This window comes from Phyllostomus hastatus, unplaced genomic scaffold (genome assembly GCF_019186645.2).
Source record: "Phyllostomus hastatus isolate PE091 unplaced genomic scaffold, TTU_PhHast_1.1 phas_contig_16, whole genome shotgun sequence".
Taxonomy (NCBI): Eukaryota; Metazoa; Chordata; class Mammalia; order Chiroptera; family Phyllostomidae; genus Phyllostomus; species Phyllostomus hastatus.
In genome coordinates, this window is record NW_025333643.1 from 22,197,024 (window position 1) to 22,219,888 (window position 22,865).

Genomic DNA, 22,865 nt, shown 5'->3' on the forward strand with positions numbered 1-22,865 from the left:
TGGTGCCTACCAGCACTTTTCTGCCTAGACATTAGCACAAACTGACAAGGGAAGCAGCCCTGAAGTCACATGTCCCAATCATCATGTCCCAATCATCATGGCACTAAGCCATTGCAATCACATCAATTATTGCAGTTTTTCTCTTAGAAGTACTTGGGAGCAGGGCTTCAGAATGCAGGAAGCTCCCTCTCTCACCTCTTTAATAAACTTCTGCCTCCTGCTGCCAGGCTTGGAGGCAGGTGGAGAGAATTCAGCTGGAGTGCCACAAGCCACAAAGTTTTAAGGTTCTCCTTTCCTAGTGACAGGAAGCTGTAAAATTTCCCTCCCCCAAATATTCTAAGCCGCATGGAAATGGCTACTTTTTATCTGAATGGCAATGAATTGGGAAGCCTCTTCCACCCAGATCAATTTCATAGGCATCGGGGTTCCAGATTTTTCTAAGTAGCATTTTAATTTGTTGTCAGTGCCCTGGGAGAAGCTCACACCACCAATCAAAATACTATAGCCTCTAAGCTATTAGCTAACATGTCAACTAGGTAATGCATCTTCAGGGAACCCAGATTAGAAAGGACAGCAAACATTGATTTTTTTTTTTAAAGAATCCTATACCTGCAGCATAATGCTGTGAAAGCTAGCAAAAACAACAAAGGACTTCCACAGCAAGGGAATAGCTTATTCTCAGTCTGGCTGGGGCAGTGAACATTGTTCTATGTGAACATGGACACACATACAGGGCAGAACAGTTCTTCCTTAAACCTACAGGCTTTTTAATTTTGTAAATCATTAATCCTCCAGTGCACAGGAAAGCTCAGGGGGAGCATCTACCTATGTGAATGACTGGAAACACCAGTTGAGAGCAAGGCTACCCAGGAAGCAGATGGAGCTTTTTTCCCCTTCTCCTCCCAAAAGACACAATAGCATTTCTCTCAAGTTAAAACATCTAAGAAACTCATCCATTTGAAAGAGAGTTGTAATGCATTTATATAGAGAAGATTCTAATCCTGCATTCTTTATCCCGGCTCCCGCAGCTTTCCCACAATCACTACAGTTTAAAGACAAACCCAAATACCTTCTATACTAAACAGATCCCCAGAACTTAATCTACGGTGGGAGGCTCCTGTCTCCCCATCCGCTCTGAAACACACACATTTAGCCCAGTCAAACAAGACAGCATCCCCTCCCACCACCAACAGCCCCCCACTTCCCAATAAGCAGCTGGCAAGTCCTTACCGATTTAGGGCTCTTCTTGGGAACTGGCAGTCCTGGAAAAAATGCAACAAGGAGGGGTGGGGGAGAATCATTAGCATATAAATGTTACCTTTTCCTGAAAGAACAACCCCCAGGTGTTTCAGGGCAACCTAGCCATCTGCAGAGTTATGTCAGATTCCTCCCCAGCACTGGAGTTACCAGGCTGTTCATATCGAATCAAAGCAGGGGAGGAGGAGACGGGAGGTAGGAGATCTATCTGCATTAGCTATGCTGACTTGTACTGCAGCAGCCTGGAGGCTGGGAAAAGAAATTCACAGACCTCGGCGGCCTGGGAAATTGAACACTTGGACAGAATCTCAAATGCTCTTCTGGATTAAGAGAGACTTAATTTACAATTAAATCCAGGATATTTCCTTTCCACCGATCCACTTGTCAATTGAAGTGGACCAATAAGAACGGAGGAAGGGGTGTGTATTTAATTTCAGTGGTTAAAATTTATTTATTTCTTTCTTTTTTGGGGGGGGTCTTTTCTTTCTTTTTTTCTCTGCCTGTCAGCAGAGGAAATGCCATCTTTATTTGGATGAGGAGAACACCAAAACAAAGACGATGCTCTTCTGCCAGGACAGAACACAAATGCAAGTTGGTCTAGGATCTCCATCTGGGTCATGGACACGCCTCTCTATGTGTAGCATTCATCCAAGCAAACTCCTATTCAGCCTGCTGGAAAGAACTCAGCCCCTCCCAGGGAAAGCAGGTCGTTGGGGAGTAAAAAAGAGAAATTTTACAGAGCTGAGAGAGAAAGATAATAATGGAGAAAGAGGAAGGCAGAGGGAACAAAGATGGTCAGGGAACCTGGCTGGCTCTTCCAAAACCCTGTCCTTAGTGGGAGTAAGACAGCTGGAAGGAACCTGGGATCTCCTCACTTCTAGGCAAGTCCGAAGGGATGGGGCAGAGCATGGGAAATGTACCCCCAGGGGAGTGTAGCAAAGGAGGTACCGAAAGGAAAACTGAAGCATCCAACAGTGTCTCAAAAGTAATCATTTCTGCAAGCTGCCCTCTCATTTTTTTCTTTTCTGGTTTGAACAAGGATTAGAATGCAAAATGCAGATTCCAACTGTATTAGACACCAAAGATGCCCTTGGGATCTGATGATTTTGCACTGCAAATTTCAACCTTTTTAAGGAAAATGATCCCCATATAGTGTGAAGATGTCTATTCTTTGTGAGGTGACTTGACAAGCCATGAGCCAATCTTAAGTTCAGTGCAAGTAGCACAAAGCCCCAGAAGTGGGTAAGTAAGGAAGAAGCCGCAACAAGGAGCAAGGGGAATGTGTCCCTCGTAGGGGCCTGAGAGGGGTCAATGGTCCTGAAGGCATGAGGGCACTCTTTTGGCAGGGCTTATCACATCACCAAAATGAGGTCACCACAGTCTGGAAGAGTGTCTCTGGGACTGCAGAGTGCTTAAGGTGCTCCTGGCAGCTTGTTAAAAATGCAGGATCCCTGGCCTCACCTGGCAGGGGCCCAGGAATCTGCATATGAACAAATATTCCAGGGGGTGTGAGGATTGCATCTAAGGAAGCAACAATAGAGTATAGAATATTACTCTTCCGAGTCAAGTAGACTCAAGAGGCAACTCTCAGTGAGCTGCCTTAGAGCCCTCTATGCTTCAGTTTCTCAATTTATGAGAGGGAGATAATAAGACTCACCAAGATTGTTATGGTAAATAAATGGATGGAATTTTTAAAAGCTTTGTACCTGGTACAGGGTAGGCCCTCCATCGTCCTCCCCTGTTCTCTTCCTTTGCTAACAGGCACCATTCAGGGAGGAGGTGGCTCTGGTTTTTTTACTCTAGCCAAAATCACTTGTCTAGAATGTTAAAATATAAAACATATTGTAGGGGAGATATTTTATCTATGGATGAGAAGAACTGTGTGGGGCAATTTAGATATGTCATTATTCTTAAAAATAATTATTAAGTGCTTTTTATTTATTCATTAATATGATATCCTTAATGAATGTTATCAAGTTATATTAGTGTGTTTCATGGTGGTATGTACTTCAAAATTACATAATATTACATCTTAAAGTTCTGACTTTTCCCAATTCAGACTGACCTTATTCATCAATTAAAGTGAACACAGTTTCACCATTGTTAGCTAGACTTGGCTTTACCCAGGATCCCTATAACTCTCTACAAAAATGTATAAAGTATGTCCAAGTAGGTAAGAGGAGTCAGGGAAAATGGCTTCAACCCACACTTTGCTAGTCATTTATAAGACTAAAGCCATCTTAAATGCCGGCCTCTAAAGACTTTCACATGTGAAAAATAAAGGGTACTTTTCCTTCTCTGTCACAGACACACACACACACGTTCAAAGGTGCCTCTATAAGGATGCTTACTGCAGCACTGTTGATATAAAGGGAACCTGGAAACCAGTGGAAGTCCTAAATAAACTGTAGTACAGCCAACCTATAAAGCAGTCCGCAGAGGTTAAAAGAAATGAGCCATCTTAGGTGGGCAACAACATGGATAGTTTCTGAAACACAAGGCTGAGTGAGAACAGCAGGCTGCCACGTGGTGGTGCGGAAGGAGACAGGTGTAACTGCACTTGGACACAGGCACAGCAGTTGCCTTCCATGACTGTCCACGCCAAACTGGTAACACAGACATTTCTGGTGGGGCAAGGAAAGGCAGGGATCCAGGGACTAGTATAGGCAGAATTTAGCCTTAAATTAGTATTCTTATCAGAAGTACCATATTTACATCTGGCTAAGACAATGAAATATTAATTTAAAAATATCCACTAATGTGTTGGGAACCGCCCTGACTGGTATCAGAGGCTGAAACCCCCGCCTAGCTAAGGCTAAGGGAACGCCCTTGGAAATGTAAGCCAGCAAGGAGACAAAAGCTTATCTTCCTGGCAGGAATGCTGCTTCTGCTGCTTTATTCATAACTGAACCCCAAAAAGCTTGGTCGGTTAGCCAAAGACAGGTAAGATTCCCCACGGGGGGAACGACCTAAGACAGGCACGATCACTTTGGGAGGCCCCCCCCCCAAAAGAAGGACTTGGAGGGCTGCAGCAAAAGGGGGTGATGGACCCTCACTCCTCGGCTTTGACAAAGTCTGAGTTCTCAGCGTCTGGAAGAAAATCTCCTTGTCTCTCGGTTGCCTTAGTTCCCTTGCTCCACCTAAGCCTGAAACAATGACAGGGTGGTACAGCTCGGTACTGAGAAGTGCGGATTTCCCGGGGTGATCAGGCCTAAGAAAGAACATGTAAATTACTGTGAAACCTTCTTTGTTTAGAATGCTCTCAGTTGAATGAGAAGGGTCTTAGGAGGAAGTTATTTTGTTCCTCAGTCTTACAGCTCTTTGACCCCCAACTCAATAGACCGGCAGAGTTCTTTGTTTTCTATGGTTCCTTACTTCCCCTAATGAGTACTGTACTTTACCTGAATTATTATGCAAAATGAGCCTAATAAAAGCAGGTATGGACGGTAAATCAGTGCGCTCCCCTCTAGGGGGGGTGGCCATTTCGTCCCTACTTCCCCACAGAAACTAGTTTGTCTCTGTGCATGTGTCGTTTTTTCTCGCGTGTTTATCGTCGAGCCATCCACAGCGTTCCGTGGTCACTGCTGGCCGGTGACCCATGCGCAACACTAATGAATGAATGGCCCTTCCACCATTAACTGTCTGAAGCACATTCTGATGGTCTCAGCTCAGCTGACACAAGTTGTATTTGACAACAACAAAAACAAACTCATTTTAATTTAAAGGAGAATTTGTTCCTATTTATTAACTGGTTATTAAAAACCTACTTTTAAAAAGCCACACTTTTTACAGGATATAAATGGGCCACAATTTAGTATTTTAAAAGTAAAAAATCAGGACATTCCATTTGACTGCTTTAAAACAATGACAAACATTTGTTTGGGGTCCATGCATTCATTAGGTTTTAAAATCTAATGAATATGAATGCTGGAACAAAGCTTCTGATACAATTTATAATTTAATTTATCCCAAACTATTCAGATGGGTTGAAAACAGCTGGGAGACTAATGGAAAACACTCAAAAAAGGTCACCATTTGGTAGAATCCTCCAAGGCCAAATCAGAGGATGTGGCTCTTGTCTAGCTGGAGCTAACTGTTGGCCACCCCACACTGGCTGGACGACAGCAAGAAGCTCAGTCCCAAACTTCATAGCACATCAGTGGTTCTCCTTAAGACAAACACACACTTTGTGTTCCCAGTGGGAAGATTTGTTGTATAAATCACATGTTGCATAGGAAGCACATGAGTGGAAACAGCACCTGTCTTAATGGGTTCATCTGCTCCCTCCAGGAAAAGGAAGAGGGATTTTGAGAGGAGGCAGAAGAAAGAATTCATGGATGGCACCATCTGCTCTGAGGGCCTAGAAGGTGGCAAATGCTACTTCAAAGGGACCCCTGAAAACTTTTAAAGGGAAGTGTATGTTCAAAGCATGAATCTAAGTGTGATTTACAGAAGTGAGAAAAGCCTGGAAACTGAATTTTTAAAGTTCTCTACAATAAGGTGTCCCTTGGGAGAAACAAAAGGCTAATTGTCTGCTAGTGACTGGGATCTGACCAATTAACACAAGGAGGAGAAAACTCCTTCCTTTTAAATATCAAGGCTATAAACTATGCTCCTGAACATGTTCTCATATAACTAAATGGCAAATGTTATTTTGGTGAAATTCTATAATGGTGATACACAATTCATATAAAAAAGTAAAAATATAACAGAATACATATGCATTTGGAAACAAAGACTCAAAGATTATATGCCAAAACAGCATCCATCGTTCTTTAACTCATGGGATCCGGGATGGCTTTATTACTTATTTTCTACAACATGAAAAGCTTTATTCATTTATAAATACACACATATGTATACATACAGATGTCACAATAAATAAAGCTCTATACCGCCTTTTTAAATAAGTTAAATTTCAGGACATTTTATTGCACTTTTAAATCTGTAGAGCCCTCACTGACTGCTACATCCAAGAGTTATTACTTCTATACATACAGAGTTTCTTTAAGCACTCTGTTGAGATTAAGATTTGTGTCTTCCCTATTGACTAAATGGGAATAGGAAGAATGAGAATGATGTTGGATAGCTCAGCTGCGCTACCTGGGACCCAGACCAAAGCCAAGCAGGACCATGAGAGCACAGAGATGAGCAAGACCTGAGTTGTTTGGAAAGAGATGGGACTTCCCTGAACCTTACTTCCTCTTCTAGGTTTAAAGAAAGTGAGAATGTCAACCAAAGTCACTAACAGAATCAAGAAAATTCTGCAAAGGGCTTCAAAGGGGTGAACTCTAAAGTCACTATCACATGCAAAGTGGATCAACAAATCATAAAAATCTACTTTATCATTTTGGTTCCCTCCTCAGCATTCTAACAAACACTGTGTCTATGTCACTAATCCACATGTCACTGAACACACGAGATACTTCAGAGTTTTGCGTAGCAAATGTTGCATTAAAAACTATATTGCACCTGAATCAGGTTATGCAATGTGCAAGGAGCAGGGAACTGACATATATGTATTTAGAGAAACACAGCAAGAAAGGGACAGGCAGTTATGGAGACCACTGAAAAGCCATGGAAAGCAGAAAACTCAGAGAACTTGGTTAGGGGATGGCATTAGGTACCAAAGAGGACAAGGCTACTCCTGAGCACATTCCTCTCAGAGCCCTAGCCTTCTCTCTTATTCTATAGTCTATCAATATATAACCCTAAATGCAGGACAAAAAAACTATAGCTAACTTTAACTCAATAAACTCATTACTAGGAGTTTATATTAAGGAAATAATTAAAATGTCTCAAAGATTTACATAAAAAAGATGTGCAAGCCCTGGCCAGGTAGCTCAATTGGTTAAAGCATCGTTCGGATATGCCAAGGTTGTGGATTCAATCCACGGTCAGGGCACATACCAGAATCAACCAATGAATGCGTAAATAAGTGGGACAACAAATCGATGTTTCTTTATCTCTCTCCCTTCTTCTGTTTCTAAAATCAAATAAATAAAAAATAAAAAAGATGTTAAACACAGGATTATTTAAAGAAGATTAAAAGCTGGAAATAATACGAACTTCCATGAACAAAGGACAAACATTATTATATCAATAAGTAGAAGAATTATAAATCCATTAAAAATTAGTACAAAGAAGAATAGTGATGTGGAAAAATGGTAATGATATAAGTCATGAAAAGCAGGACAGAAACTGCCATAGAATATAAATTTATTGTTTTAAAAAAATATATATAATCATATGCATATATCATACACCCAAAGACTAGAAGGAAATGCATTAAAATACTGTTTCTGAATGCTATGGTTAATAGGTGATTCAAGTCTTTTCAGTATTTCCCAAGTTTTCTAGGTTTTACATAAAACACAGCTAGAAGCACGAACAGCTAAGCACTGAGTACTGCAGCCATTCTGAGTGTGCTTGGACAGTGGCGTGTACTCACTGGCTTTAGCGCAGTGATAAATTACAAAGTAACTGGAGTTCTAGCTCTTTCTTGACTCAGTGACTGCCATTTCTACTCAATTGGCTGTGCTACTAAATTACTGGCCCATGGCTTGATTGAAGCCTTTAGAATTAGAAGCTGTTAAGAGCCTGTCTCAAGCAAAGCTGTACAGAAGCACACAACTTTGCATATTATTTTAAGCAGTCTCTGAAACCTCTGACCAGTGGCCTTGAGAAGCCCATTCTGTTACGTCCTATAATCCTCAGGTTAAATAATCCTTGCCCAAGCACATCACTATAGTGTTAGATGCAATCCCTAGGGTGAGATCACACCTCCAAAATCTGTGCCTCTGATAAGGGCAGTATATGTAAAATACTGTATCTGCAAGTAGAAGTGACAATGAGAAGGATCAAGCAGAAAGGGAACCATTTCATTGTTTGCTTCTCCCTTTCTTTCTTGGAAAGATCTAAAGGGCACATTAAGAAAATAAATTTATTTTGAGGAGAGAAAATTCATTAAAGAATATATCAGGACACTAGTATTTATCAGCAAAATGCTTCTGCATAAAAAAAAAAAGAATCTTACAGGTAATTGAGGAGGAGTATGATGATGGAGCAGAATACCAAGAATTCAATAAAGAAGAGATATAGAGAGGAGTGCAGAAAAAATACAGTGAGAAAATCTATGATTTACCTAGAAATGCAGAATTGATGGTTGACTGCAAATCAGTGGCTCTAAACAATTAACATTAATGACCAGTAACCCTTATAAAAAGAAGCTGTGTGCACCATCCTCTGCCAACTAGTTTTTTCGTCTCATACATAATATGTAAACCATGAAATAAATATTAAGTGCCCTGCCCATACCAATAAAATGCTAAGGACAGTCCAGAAAACTGGAAAAGGTTGGTAAAGTCAGTCCTAACTTTTCCCACTGAGGGCAGGAAGGAAAATGGGGAAAATTCACTCACTCATTTAACTGAACTGTGCTAAGGGCCTACTATGTGCTAGGAGTTGGTATGAAATAAAGCAGTGACCAAAGCCTATGAGAGTCTGTTTCCACAGTCCTCATGTTCTGTGGGTAAAGAGAATAAACAACTTAGTAATCAGCTGGGTGAGGAAACTAAAACAGGGTAATGAACAGGCTGTTCTTGGTATGCAGAGCTCATTGTACTGGGCATTCAAGCACGTCTTTATTTAAGAGACAGTATTTGAGCCAAGACCTGAGTCATAAGAAGGGACTGACTCTGTGGCTATTCAACCTTATAAGATTTACTGAGCTCTGCCATCTATCAGGTAAAGTATTACTGAAGAGATAAAGGTAAATCAGACTTGGCCCTGACCTGGACAAGTTCATGGTCTATCATTTAAAAGAGAAGGAAGCAAAGTGAGTTATAATTCAGTATGGTCAGTGCCCAGGCCATGACACGAAGAAGCACACTGCTCTCGGGAGCTCAAGGAAGGAAAGCTAATCCAATGTGAAGAAGGGTCAGAGGGATGAGCTGAGCACTGAAGGAGGCCCGGCACTGAGTCACAGGGCCGGGGACTGAAGCAACGTGCAGTGATTGACACTTCATTGCATCATGGCGATGAAGTCTCTTAAGGTATTTTTAATTTTTAAAATTAAAGCCAAATCACTGTGCCAGCATAAACTCAAGGCCAAGTTTAAATTAGAGTGCATTCTCATTGAAGGATCTTACAAACAGTATATATCACAAAACTGAATCTATAAAACCAAATGAAAAAATGGTTCTAGTTTAAACATGTTTCATTTTTTTCTCCTCTCTCTGGACAAATGCCATAATCAACCCCATGGTACAATTTTTCAGTGTAAATATGATACCAGCTGCCAAGAATAGAAGCATCAGATCCAGTCTCCAAAAAGATGAAAACATTCTTTCCTTTGGGGACCTTGTAATGGTCATTGTGATATATTATGACCGTCACAATTTAGAGAGATGGTTGGACTTCAGATGTTTAGAATAAGTAGCTCCCAATGTTGTGTCAGTTGGCATTTTATTAAGAAGATTAAGAATATGACTGTATTGCTTTACAGCTATGGAGAAGTCTGCTTCAATTACATAGTATGTACAGACTAATAAATATGTCCTGAAGAGAAATAAATGGTTTGCAAAGCTGGTGATTGCTAACGGTTTACAGAGCCTTTCACCTGAAAGTCTTATTGGCACAGGTGAGGAGACACCTGAAATCATTAATACTTTGGGCTGCTCAAAACACTGGGTAAAATGGGTAAATTGTCATCATGCAGTTTCTGAGTGATAAATGCTCTAAAGTGAAAAGGTGTCATTGAAATAACAGAGTCCTATTGTTGCTGACTCAAAAGAATGTAAAGTAAACCATGAAGGGTCGAAAACTTGGCTTCCCTTTACATTTCTAAAAAGAAAAAGAGGGGCCCTGGCTGGCGTAGCTCAGTGGATTGAGCGTGGGCTGGGAACCAAAGTGTCCCAGGTTTGATTCCCAGCCAGGGTACATGCCTGGGTTGCAGGCCATAACCCCCAGCAACCGCACATTGATGTTTCTCTCTCTCTCTCTCTCTCTCTCTCTCTCTCTCTCTCTCTCTCTCCCTCCCTTCCCTCTCTAAAAATAAATAAATAAAATTAAAAAAAATAAAAAAAATAATAAAAAAAAGAAAAAGAAAAGGCTGAGTGCAAAAATAACTAGCAAGAACTGGGAGCTTTGACATTGGTGTATACTTCATAACTGCTGTCTGAGTTAAGTACTAACATCCCTATTTTACAGGCAAGGAAACTGAGACACTGATGGTTAAGTAACACAGCCAAGGTCACATAGTCAGATGAGCAGTTAGGAAGAGACTTGGTCAAATGCTGGGCCTGTGCTTTTAAACACTGAACTATCTCATTCAAAGGTACTTAATCTGTTTTGGATCATAACCATCTATAAAGGAATTAAAACAACATTGTTTGCACATACTAAATGAATTCATAGAAAATTCTGCTCATAGCTTCATAGAATACATGGACATCAACCCATAATTGTGATGTGAATTTAGGAATTTCCTTTTACAGATAGCATGGAAGTCTAAGCATAGTCAACTGAGTTCTCCTCATGTCTCTGATACTTTACTTCAAGTGACAGTACCCAAATGATTGACTATTCAAAACCACAAATGTTAAACATGGGTCTCTGATTTGGGGGAAATGAAGCAAGTCTTCAAAGTTACCAAATTAACAGGTTGGCTAGTCACCAATCTGTATGAAGTACTTTCAAAAGTGGGAAGGAGGCCCTCGCTGGCATAGCTCAGTGGATTGAGCGCGGGCTGCGAACCAAAGCATCACAGGTTCGATTCCCAGTCAGGGCACATGCTTGGGTTGAAGGCCATGGCCCCCAGCAACTGCACATTGATGTTTCTCTCTCTCTCTCTTACTCCCTCCTTTCCCTCTCTAAAAATAAATAAATAAAATCTTTTTTTAAAAAAGTGGGAAGGAACTTTATCTAGTTTGTAAATGTATTATGACACTCCCTGATAAGAGGACTGTTTACAAAATTAAGGGCGGGGAATAGATGGAGTGACAAAGTAGGGTGAGCTATGCTGTCTTCTCTCTAGAAGGGGAAGGAAAAGAACTGTCAACTGAAAAAGACCACTAACTTGTCAGGATGGACCTGCACGAGGCCAATCGTTCTTCTCTAGGGAGTATTTCTGCCAGTATCTACCTTTTTTAAGGGTGGAATTAAACCAGCTTCTCAAATGGCTCCAGGAAAGCTCTCTAGCTCTATGTGGGTTCAAAATATTCATAATTAGGCTGTTTAGGGACAGGGTCTTACTTCAGTCTATAAGTTCTTCTACTTCTGAGAAAGACTCCCCAGCTGCCAGACTTACAACCTAACTTTCCTACCATCTATATTCCACATTTGAATTGATTTTTGAGCAACCGCTTAAGGGTTGGCCCCATTCTTCTTATCTATGGTTCATCAAGGTCTCCCTGGGATAGGGAAGACAACTTGTATCCTGGAAGTTCCAAGTCAGTTCCTCTAAACTTGAAAGTTGGATTCTTTGCTACATGGGATATATGGGTGGTGGGGGGCGGGTGGTGTGGGTGGGGAGGATATGAAACAATAGCTCAAAATAACCCATTGAAAGAAAAAAAGCTGTAAGTATTCCTTTTTGGGGTTGGAAAAACAGGATGCTGTGTGAGGCCTTATTTTAAGGTCATTGGCCCCAAAGGGAAACCTATCACTATAATTGGTGCTGAGCTGTTTCCAGGTGTATATATATATATATATATATATATATACACACACACACACACATATATATATATATGCCATGATCCTTTATTTCAGGATTACTGACTTTTAGGATGATCCTTATCCCACTTACTTATTTTTAGCAATGTAAGCTAGGCATAGAACCAAGAAAGAGTATACTAAATTTTATCTTTATAGGACACCAAACCCCTGAAACAAACACACTTCTTGAACATTCTTAATCTCTCCCACCACACATCTACAAAACATATGGATGGGGTCTCCTGACTCCATCCATGTTTGTCCATCTCCACTGCCACTGACTTTTCTTTCCTAAATGAGTTCAAGAGCCTAAAACCTGGGCTCTCTGCTTTACTCTCCATCCCCCTTAATTCATCATCCACACAGAGGCCAGACATCTCTCTATGGCATAAAACAGATTATATGGTCTCCTAGTTCCATGTCCCTGTGGCTTCTGAGCACAGTTTTGATGAAATAAAATTTTTTTTTCCTCCTTGATCTGACACCTCTTTAGTTTTACTTCCTTCTCTTCTTCTCCTTAACTCATTTGCTCTGGTCAAGCTGGCACCCTCTACTTCTGGGCTAATTCCTTTCATTCCTCTGGACATTTCCATTGGCAGTTCCCTCTGCCTGGAACACTGTGCCTGCACTGAGATGTGTGGGTAGCTTCTCGTCACTCAAGGCTCTCCTCAAATGTCACTTCTTCAGAGAAACCACCCAGGGATACAGGCCATCAGCAGATCTGAAGTGATGCTTCTTGTCATACTCTATTCACACAGCCCAGTTTGTTTTCACAGATCCTAGGACTCTCTAAAATTATTGTTTATGCCCTGGCCAGGTAGCCCAGTTGGTTAGAGCATCATCCCAATATACCAAGGCTGGGGGTTTGATCCCTGGTCAGGGCATATATAAGAATCAACCAATGAATGAAATGAATAACTGGAACAACAAATCAATGTTTCTCTCTGTAAAATCACTCTGTAAAATCAATATCAAAATTTCACTCTGTAAAATCAATAAATAAAAGTTAAAAAAATAAAACAATTATTTATTTTGTTTACTGTTATCATTTACTTGTTTACAGTCTGTATTTCAGGGACCTAGTCTCTTATTCTAGAGCTAGTTCTCAGGTCAATAAACATCTTTTGAATAAATGTGGGAATGTGTTGGGCTTGTGAAGTGAATTTGTATCTTGAGGGCTGCAGGAAGAGCTGATGCAGTGAAGGGAGGGGCAGCTTAGCCTTTCTTTTGATTACCATTATCGCTGCTGTGACTACTTCATAGCTCTTGATCCCTGGGCCGCACCCTGATTTATTGGTGAGCTGCCAGGCCTAGCTCAACTCACCACTGCATCCCTCCACAGAGACAGCAAGGTTCTGCTGTGCCACCTTGTGTTCTAAATTCCTATCACAATGGATGGCTCAAGTCCAAAGCTAACTGAAAGCTTATAAAGAAACCCCAGACCCTACAGCTCTTAGCCTCAGTAAATGGATATGTTCTTGGGGATTCTTTGAAAGTCTAAAAAAGCTTAAGGACACCTTTGTGTCTTTCCTCAGAAAAGCATTTTTATGACAAAACTGAGTTAAAAGGCTCCAAATGCCTCACCATTCCCCACAAAAAGCAAACACTCACTCAAATGTCACTGATGAAAAAGAACATTTCAGATCCTTTTCACTAGCCAATCCATGAATCTCTTGAGGAGGTTTAACAACCTCATCAGTGTGACAATCACTTTTCTGTTGCAATGTACTTTTGCAAAATAGGAGGGATATTTTCCTGTTTTCTCCATAAGGGCAACTGTCATTTAGCCACTTCAATTAACTTTATTACCAAACTTTAATTGCACTGAAGCCAACCCTGGCATCATATAAGACTTTATCCCAATCTCTTAAATTTAGGAAATCATATTAGACTTAGAAAGCACTGGTCATGGCCAACAAAGGCAAGGTGATCCCATGTTGGAACCCTGTAGCACTGCATTATTCAAAGTGTCTGGAAGTCATACCTAAAGAACCACTTACTGAAGAGTTGGGTTTTTCCAAAGAGCAAAGGACATATGATGAAGGGCCCCATCCATCTCCCATGGAGATATTAAATGCCTTGAAAAACCTCTTTCTGAAACAATATCTGAACTGTTTTTTAGTGAGTATGTGAAATACAGAGGAAATAAAGCTGTTTCCTTGACTTTGTCAGTTTCTTATGAATTGCTGCCCCAGATAGCTATGGAAAGCAGACGCTTATGCTCTCTTCAACTAATAGATTTCAGGTTTCAGTGAGTCAATCAATACTCATTTTGCCAATTGGATTTGCTTACAGGCAGAAGAGGGGAATCAGTTTCACTTACACACACTGCAGCACACACACTGTCCCAGTCCGGATGAATCTCAATTAAAAATAACTTTTATAGGTCAAGTACATTTAAGATATAGGGGAAATTCAAGAACTGCAAAATTACTTAATGAATTTTTTTATCCAATAACAAGATGTATCCAAGAGGAACAAGGACACTGCCTTGAAGGAGTACTTTGTATTTTCCACACGGAAGGGTAAGTAAAAGAAATTCACTCTGGCAATGAAATGTATGCTGACCCAGTAAGCGTTTACAGTGAGGAAGACACTCAACAAGTTTCTCACACTGGAGATTAAGTGCCAGGGTAATTTTGCTTCCTCTCCTGTCTGATTTTGGCTATACCCTATTGACTTTTCTAGGTAAATGAGGCTCTAATTAAACTTAGAATCAAGGTAGATGGAGAACTTCATGCGAGCAAGTACTTGTACAATGGAGATGATCTTTTAAAAGCTGTCATAAAGTTCTGAAACTACTTTGTACATACAAGAAATCAGCCATAGATACTTTGGGATATCCAGTGCACAGTAAATTTGCAGTTTACCCAATTTTTCTCTTGCTTTTGGATTTAACATTCCTCAGAACAAAAGAATTCATGAAAGAGTCAAACCCATAAAGGTAGCATATGTAAGGGCAACACATAGGCAAGTGACGAAATCTAATCATGGACTTGAACCCAAACTCAGCCTCTCCCTAAATTAAGAGACCTTGGGAGCAATGGGCAGAGAAAGTGTGGAGTTCCCACTGCCTCCCTCTGCTCTGGATCCCAGTCCCCACTCACACATCACTCCTACGCATCCCCACTCCTATTCTGTCTTCCCAACCTCCTACAGGCCTCCTAAACTTTAGATTTCACACACCAGAAAATTTTTGTAAAACTGATTTAAGCAACTGGTCACAATCTGTCAATTTCTTATTTTGTAAATTAGGAACATTAAAAAGGGAGAGACAAATAATCAGCCACCTTCCCATTAGTAAAAGCCTATATCATCAAAAAAAAAAAAAGATAGAAAGGATATCTGTAAAGGAGCATCCTTCACCTTGGAAAAACTAACTTCATGAAAAACCTGTTCAGTTCTAATTTTTCTTATTTCCCTGTTTACTGGAAATCATGTAATCACAGGCCAGAAGGAACACATCTCCAGCTACCTTTCCCTCTGAGGCTCTTCCTTATTGCCTTATCTTTTCTCAAGCCCAGAAAATTACACTAAAACAGTCGGAATATCTGAGTATTTCCTCACCTCCTTTCTTTTGAGCCCCATTCAATTGAGCAATAAACCCTCCATCAGGACAGGGTGGCATTGTGGATCTTGTTCCATGCATACTACAAACAGAGGAAAGTACAGTTCCCCTCATATTTCAGATGACAATGCAGAGGCTCAGGGACACTGCCCATGGCTGACCCAATGTGCCCTACTAGCTAGCGGTAGAAAGGAGGTTGGAAGGGAGATTGTGACACCTGGCCAAGTGGCTACTTCCATTACTGAGGTGATGCAGAAGGAATGACTGAGAAGAAATGGGGGAATTCTCACATGAAATTTCTCCCACCCAAGTTCTACAAAAAATAATCCATAAACTGATTTCATTGGCACCTATAAAAATAGAACATAGCATTTTTAATAAGCAAAACAGATGGGTGTCAATGGGCTTAAACAATGATTCTCAATCAAGTTTGATGTTGTCCTTCAGGGGACATCTGCCAGTATCTGAAGACACTGTTGGATGTTACCATTGGGGAGGATGGGGGTCTTATTGGCCTCTGGGTGGGGGGTGGAGAGGCCAGCAAGGCTTCTAAACATCCTGTGAAGCGCAGGGCAGCCCACACAGCAGAGAACCATCCAGTCCAGGATGTCAAGAATGCCCAGTTTGAGACACTGTGATAGAAACAGCTGTTTCTTCCTCCTCCAATCACCAAAGTCTCGGTGACAGCTGCTTTGCAGGGGCAAACTACATAAACAATGAGTTCCATTAATTCATGGGCAGTGCTATTATTTTTAATGCAATCATTTCCCACTTTGTTAAATAATATTTATGGCAAAAGTGAGCATGGAGAAAATTTTAGAATTTAGAATCGACATAAATATCTAAGGAAGCAGAGACCTAATTCCAACTAGTTCCCAAAGATTAAAAAAATAAGTTTATGCAAATGTAAGAAAGCATTTTTAAATAGTTTTTTAGGTGAGTACATCATGACAAGCCTCCTGACCATACCAACTGCCAAAATAAAAGTATAATAAACACTCGGGTGGCTGAATGAGGTGAGTTGATAGCCAACAACAGGGATAGAAAGGGATTCCTTCTATTGCTGTCTCATCATTGGCCCACGTTTCAGTTTCCTAGCTACTATGACTGCTACTCTACAATAGCATGCAAAGGATCATTCAAACTACCTTGCCTCAAATGTTAAAATTTAAAAATATAGTATATTAGAATTTTGCATGGTAAAGGTAATATATCAGGTGAACTTTCTGGGAAAATAATTAAGCAGGAGAAAATGGGGAGGATATAACTGACCACACTGTACTTTTGCAGATATTTGCTTGCGTGCCATTATCTATAATGGAAGATGAACATGGTGCTGACGTTTGTTAAGTGAAAGAAAAAAAATGAATGGTGTTTCACCGCATACGGTGAGAAACAAAAAATGTCAAGAATGTTAGAAACATAAAAAGAAACGAGTATAAAAAAAGCCAGGTAGCAACTTGGCACAAAAAAAGGCATGTTGAACGTTGCCAATGGAAACAACTCTCCTAAGGACCCAATACTATTTTCAAAGACCTTAGGATTCCATCAGCGAGATTTCTGAACCAAAAAAGGATTATGTTCATGAATAGGGACACGATTAATATCTGAGCAAGGATACAACTAGGGAAAGTACCAGGTAAGGTATAAGTTGGGGAACTCTTTAAAAATCTGCAGGTGGCAATGCAAAGACAGCTTCTGTAGAAACCACGGCAAATACTTCACTCCAGATGGTGGTAAAGAATGTGGGATTTCATTTGAGGGCAATGAAGGAAGGTGAGAAAATGTTACATACAGTAAAGTCTCTGCCTCAGATAAGTTTTTAAAACGGTCAGAACTGAAAGAATACTCAGAGGAGAGGCTAGGAACGTATGTTCTCTTGCAATATAGAGAAACTCAGTGAAATAATAAGGTTGCAGATATAGTGTTAGAGAAGGGAGAAGCTGTTATAATGTTCTTCATGGCAGAGACTTTTCACATGGGAGACACCATCCAAAGGAGGTGTTAACCACAAAGTTAATCTTTATATGGGACCAAAATAAAGGCAGAAAATAAACTCAAAATTTAAGAAAAAAAAGTCTAAAAATAACTAGTTTCTTCTGTTAAAAATATATATATATAAATAAAACAAACAAAAAAAGGAAGAGTAGCCAGTTCCTGGTATTTGGAGAAGATAGTGGTAAAAAGAAATTCCTGAGAAATGGTGCACAGGAGGTCTATGCATCTCTCCTAGTGCATTCATGCATGCTGTCTCAGTTTAAAAATTATAAGACCAAAAACAAGAATTTCTTAAGATGCTGAAAGTGAGGGAGACTTTTTGTGTGTTATGTAATGAAATACAGACCCAAAATAGAGACATTTTATATTTGTCTCATCTCTTGCTATAAGTCATCTCAAATATAAATATGACTTAACATTCTTTAAAATAATTCTGAAATAAAATCCTTGATAACTGTAAACCATGCAATGAATAAAAATAGCAACTTAAAACAGCGTTAGTAATTAGCCAGAAGGCTCCTTACTAGCAAAAGTGACTGCTACACTGGTCATAACCATAGAAGTGCTAGAAGTTTGCTAATTTAATTTGAACAACTTTTAATAGCTAGGAACAAATTAGGCAGCAGTGGATCTAACCAGAGAATTTGGCTTCCAAAATGATTAGAAAACTAAGCACCGTTGTAAGCAGGAAGGCCAATTAGTTTGAGATACCAAATCAGATATATACTCCAAGGAGACTGCAACATCTTTTTATGTGGCTGATAGCTTGTGTGGCAGATTATACATTACTTTATATGTAAGAATTTAAGGTGAATTTTGTGTTTTAAAAGTTCTTCCTCTTTTTGGATTAAAGCTATTTTATATAATAAAATCACCTAAATTAAGCTTTTTGAACAGTGTCAAAAAGTATATGTGAAGGCCCTGTAATTCCCATTAAAACTTGATGAGCTGTCTCGTCCCAAGTGCTAATACTTTACAAGTCTTTTAAGTTTTCTGAGTCTCAATTTCCTGTGACCCCTTAACATTTAGTTACCAAGTTTAAAGAGCTTAAAGTGGTACCTGCACATGGAAAGAATTGAATAAATAGGACCTATTATTATCATTATCTGTATACAAAACCTCATTCACCATGAAGTTGCTTTCTATTCCATATTTTCCTTATATTCCTCATATACAAATAAGAGAAAGAGTAAAATAAGAGATATTCATCATCTCACTTCTAAGGGTAAAATAATGAAGCTCTATAGAGTATCACTGTGCAATAGCAATTTCTGAGAGGACAGGGATGGTCTATGACTGAACTGTCCCATATAGTAGCCATAAACCACACTGAGCTCTTCAAAAGTGGCCAGCTGGACTGAAGAGCTGAATTTTACATGACATTTAATTTTTTTAATATATTTTTTATCCTCACTTGAGGATATATTTATTGATTTCAGAGAGAGAAGAAGGGAGAGAGAGAAACATTGATGTGGGAGAGAAAACACGTTTCAGTTGCCACCTTGAAGAGGACCAAACCAGCAACCTAGGTATGAGCCCCAACCAGGGATCAAACCCACAACCTAGGTATATGCCCTGACCAGGCATTGAACCTACAACCTTTTGGTATGTGGGATGACACTCCAACCAACTGAACCACCTGGCCAGGGCTTTGGCATTTAATTTTAATTAATTAAATAGTCACATATGGCTAGTGATGGCTGTGCTAGATGTTGGAGAACACACTTAATTGGACCAATGATTCCATGATGTGATTCTCCATTGCATTTCCTTGTCATGCAGAGCATCCTGTGACAGACAGCCCAGGCTTTGAAGGTGAACAGCTGTCAACTTTCTACTGTGTGCTTTTGAGATGGTCGATCTCTCCTGCCTATTTCTTCAGCTATAATGATAATGTTCACTTTAGAAAGTGCTCTTGAGAATTAGTGTTTATGAAAACAAAAAGCCAGGTATTAATTTTCCATTTTTGTTCAACAAATATGACTATCTGAAGGCCTACAATGTTCCAGGCACGGTTGTAGGTGATGGGGGTGAAGAAATGGCTGAGACCAAGCTTCTGCCCTTGAGGAGATCTCAAGGAAGTTTAAGTGCCAGGAGGGAGAAAAAGGGAGCAGAGAATGACAGTGGTGGATGCTACTTTATCTTCTATAGAAGCCAGAGCAGGCTTCTCAGAGAAAAGGACCTTTGAACAGAATCCTGAAGAACGTGCATGAGCCCTGTGGCTCTCTGGAAGAGGGAAAATACAGAGTGAGGAAAAGAGCAAGCACTCAGGTCCTGGCACAAGACTTTAGAGTTCACTCTGAATGATGAGAACACATTCTGGCATGATGAGTGACTTGATCCAGAGGATATTAAGTCACTATGGTTAGGAATGGACTGCAGGAAGCACTGAGACCTGTTGCAAGGCCCATGCAAGGCCAGGTGCCACATGATGATGGCTGGTGGAGGCCAGGGGAGAGCTGGGAAGCACACAGAGCCTGGGCACATGGAGAATGAATGCTGACAGTTTGTTGGTGTGCATATACAGAACTATTAGGCTATCACTCTGCAAGCAACCTGAGCTCCTTTTTAGAGGCCCTGCAGCTCATTTTGAGAGATTCTGGCAGTTAAATACTTAAGCAGTGCAATTTGCAATTCGTTCTCCAGTCAAAGACCAAGGGCAGAGAGAGGAGAGGTGCCTGATCACCTCCAGGTTTAGATGTCTAGTACATAGCTCACTGTGGTCCTGATTATGATGGTTGTACATCATTTCAGAAGGAAAAAATACACACACAAAGAGGGTCTAATGCTAATGATGGGATTAGATGATAATATTAGATATTTCTTTCCCTATTTGGATCAATGATTTGTTTAACTAAACCCCATCATTAAATCTGGATGAACATTAAGTGGTAGCAACTTGCCCATGGACTTCAGACTATTCATCCCTTTATGTGTAAGTTATATTACTTAACAATTAGGGCAATGGAGTTTCTTTCCCATAACACATAAGGCTGCTTAGTATAGTGGTTAAGGACTCAGTCTCTAAGACTTAAGTTCCTGGGTTCAAATCCTGGCTTTGCCAATAATCAGCTGTGATTCTGGTTAAACCATTGAACTTCTCTAGTTTCATAGTCCTCCTGTCTAATATGGAGTTAACATTTTCCTTACCTTAGAATGTTCTTTTGAATTATGAGATAAAAATATTTTTAAAGCCAACGATTGCTGGCACATTGTGAAAGTGTTTATTGTTTTTATTACAAGGAATTTATACATGCTTTACTGACCAAAACAGAAATTTCCCCTTTCAACACTGTAAACAAAAACAATTTCTCAATTTCTCACCCTCTAGCATAGAGACCAACAATCACAGCCTTCATTGCCTAGAGGGGCCTACTCAGAATCACACTGCGAAGTGGTAGCAGTTCCAGTGTGATCACAACAATAGGTATTGTGAGGTGTTCTGTTGTGGGTGTATGGCTTGTACAATAACAAGCCTGGCACATAGTAAGTACTCATTGATGATAGTAGTAACAGTGTCATTACCATTACCACCATTTTCATATTTAATATTTGCCTTTTAGCATGTCTTTATCACCTTTCTACAGTTATGAGGTGTGACTATAAAGCTCTATGATTACTTTTCTATTGTGACTTGTGGAGCAAGTTTAATTTATTTAGCTAGGATTTACTGAGACCTCACCACATGCTATTTCCTCTGAGTTTCCAGGGATATGAGTCCAAGGTGGAATGTTAACATTTCATTATTTTATATTCATATCCTAAAATTATTTAGTGACCCAAGAAAAGCATTCTGTATACAGTTTGTGCAAACTAGAAAGCAAAATATCACTTCTATTACTGTTGTGATCAGCAAAAGTCACTGGGAGGTTGTACTCAAAATGAACATTTCCAAGATCAAGTCTTCCCTTCTGTTTTCCTCAGAAGTCAAAAAATGTAGAGTTTGGGAGCTGAAATGGACCTCAGGGAAGACTGAGAAATCTGTTGCTTTATAAAGTAGACTTTAAAGGAAGGATATTACTCTGAAATGAAAGTAGCTGTTTATTGTTTTCATAAACTTATTTCTCCCCTAAGTTATATGTCATAGAATCAAAACTAGAAGGATCCCTGAAGGCAAGAGCCTAACACTGGTTACAACTTGGGCTGCACATCAGAATCACTGGCAGAGCTTCTAAAAACATACAGATGCCTGGTGGTCAAGCACTGAGATTAAGATACTGTAGGCCCAGGCTAGAGCTGTTTTAATTTTATCTTTTTAATACATAAAAAGCCAACCCTAGCCAGTTGCTTCTAGTATTAGGTAATATTAGTAAATACCACTAGTTTATCATGTGACTACTTCTATCTCAGGAATGATCACAAATGCTATCTTATTTTTATCTCTATCATGTGCAGGCATGTGCAAAATAGGTATTACCTTTCTAATTTTTTGAAATGACTTGCCTAAGGTCACAAAGCCAGTAAAGATAGGAGCTGGAATTTAAACTTGCACCATCTGGCTCTAGAATCTTAAAAACAAGACAACACGTCCAAAATGGAGTCATTTATGCTAAGCCCCTATCACCAAACCCAGACTTTAATAATTTCATTATGGATTTGGCCTCTCTCAAGAATGGAATCTTAAACCAGTCAACCCAGAATTACCTGGTTATCACTAGTGAAAGGTAGTACCTGAAGAGACCCCTGACATCCCCTAAACAAGAGTAGCAAAACTACTCTATTTTTAATATTAAAATTTCCTGCCCTGATCCCTCTGCCTGTGAAAGTCTTCCACTGTGTACAGCTCTTCGGAGTGCCTTTCTGGCTATTAGATAGGATGCTGCCCAATTCACAAATCATTAAATAATGTCAATAAGATCCACACAATTTACTCAGTTGAATTCTGTTATACATCACAAGGTCATTCTTTGCATAAGGTTATAACCAAAGGGGTTAACCTAAAGGTGATCTAGTACAAATCACTCATTTTTTTATAAAGTAATCTAGTACAAACCACTCATTTTTTTTTATAAAGAAATGAGGCAGAAGTAGTAACCTATCAGAAGTATCGAGAGGTAAGGGCAGAGTCTGAACTAGAGGTTGGCTCCTGACACACCCAGTATAGCTTTCTTTTCAATACACACTGTCTCTCAAAACCAAAACCAAAATATAAGTTTTTCAATTTTATAAAGTATTGCCAAATCTTCTCTTGAAACAGAGTATTCTGATTCAACCCAAATTATATCTTAAAGAATGACTTACCTACTAATTGGTGTGAATTAGCGAAATAAATAAAATCTTTTTAAAATTTTTTAGAGACAGAGGGAGGGAGAAAGAAAAAGAG

The 22,865-nt window shown here is 39.7% G+C and overlaps 1 protein-coding gene across 20 annotated transcripts in view; it reads right to left on the reverse strand.

The window, feature by feature from the left end:
• The window catches only part of MAGI1 (membrane associated guanylate kinase, WW and PDZ domain containing 1), a 607,797-nt gene that overhangs the window by 41,420 nt on the left and 543,512 nt on the right, over positions 1–22,865 (reverse strand). For all 20 annotated transcript variants that reach the window (XM_045832041.1, XM_045832040.1, XM_045832039.1 and 17 more), the window contains one exon: positions 1,231–1,262. In XM_045832041.1, the coding sequence (XP_045687997.1) occupies positions 1,231–1,262 (32 nt within the window). The remainder of the gene's footprint in view (positions 1–1,230; positions 1,263–22,865) is intronic.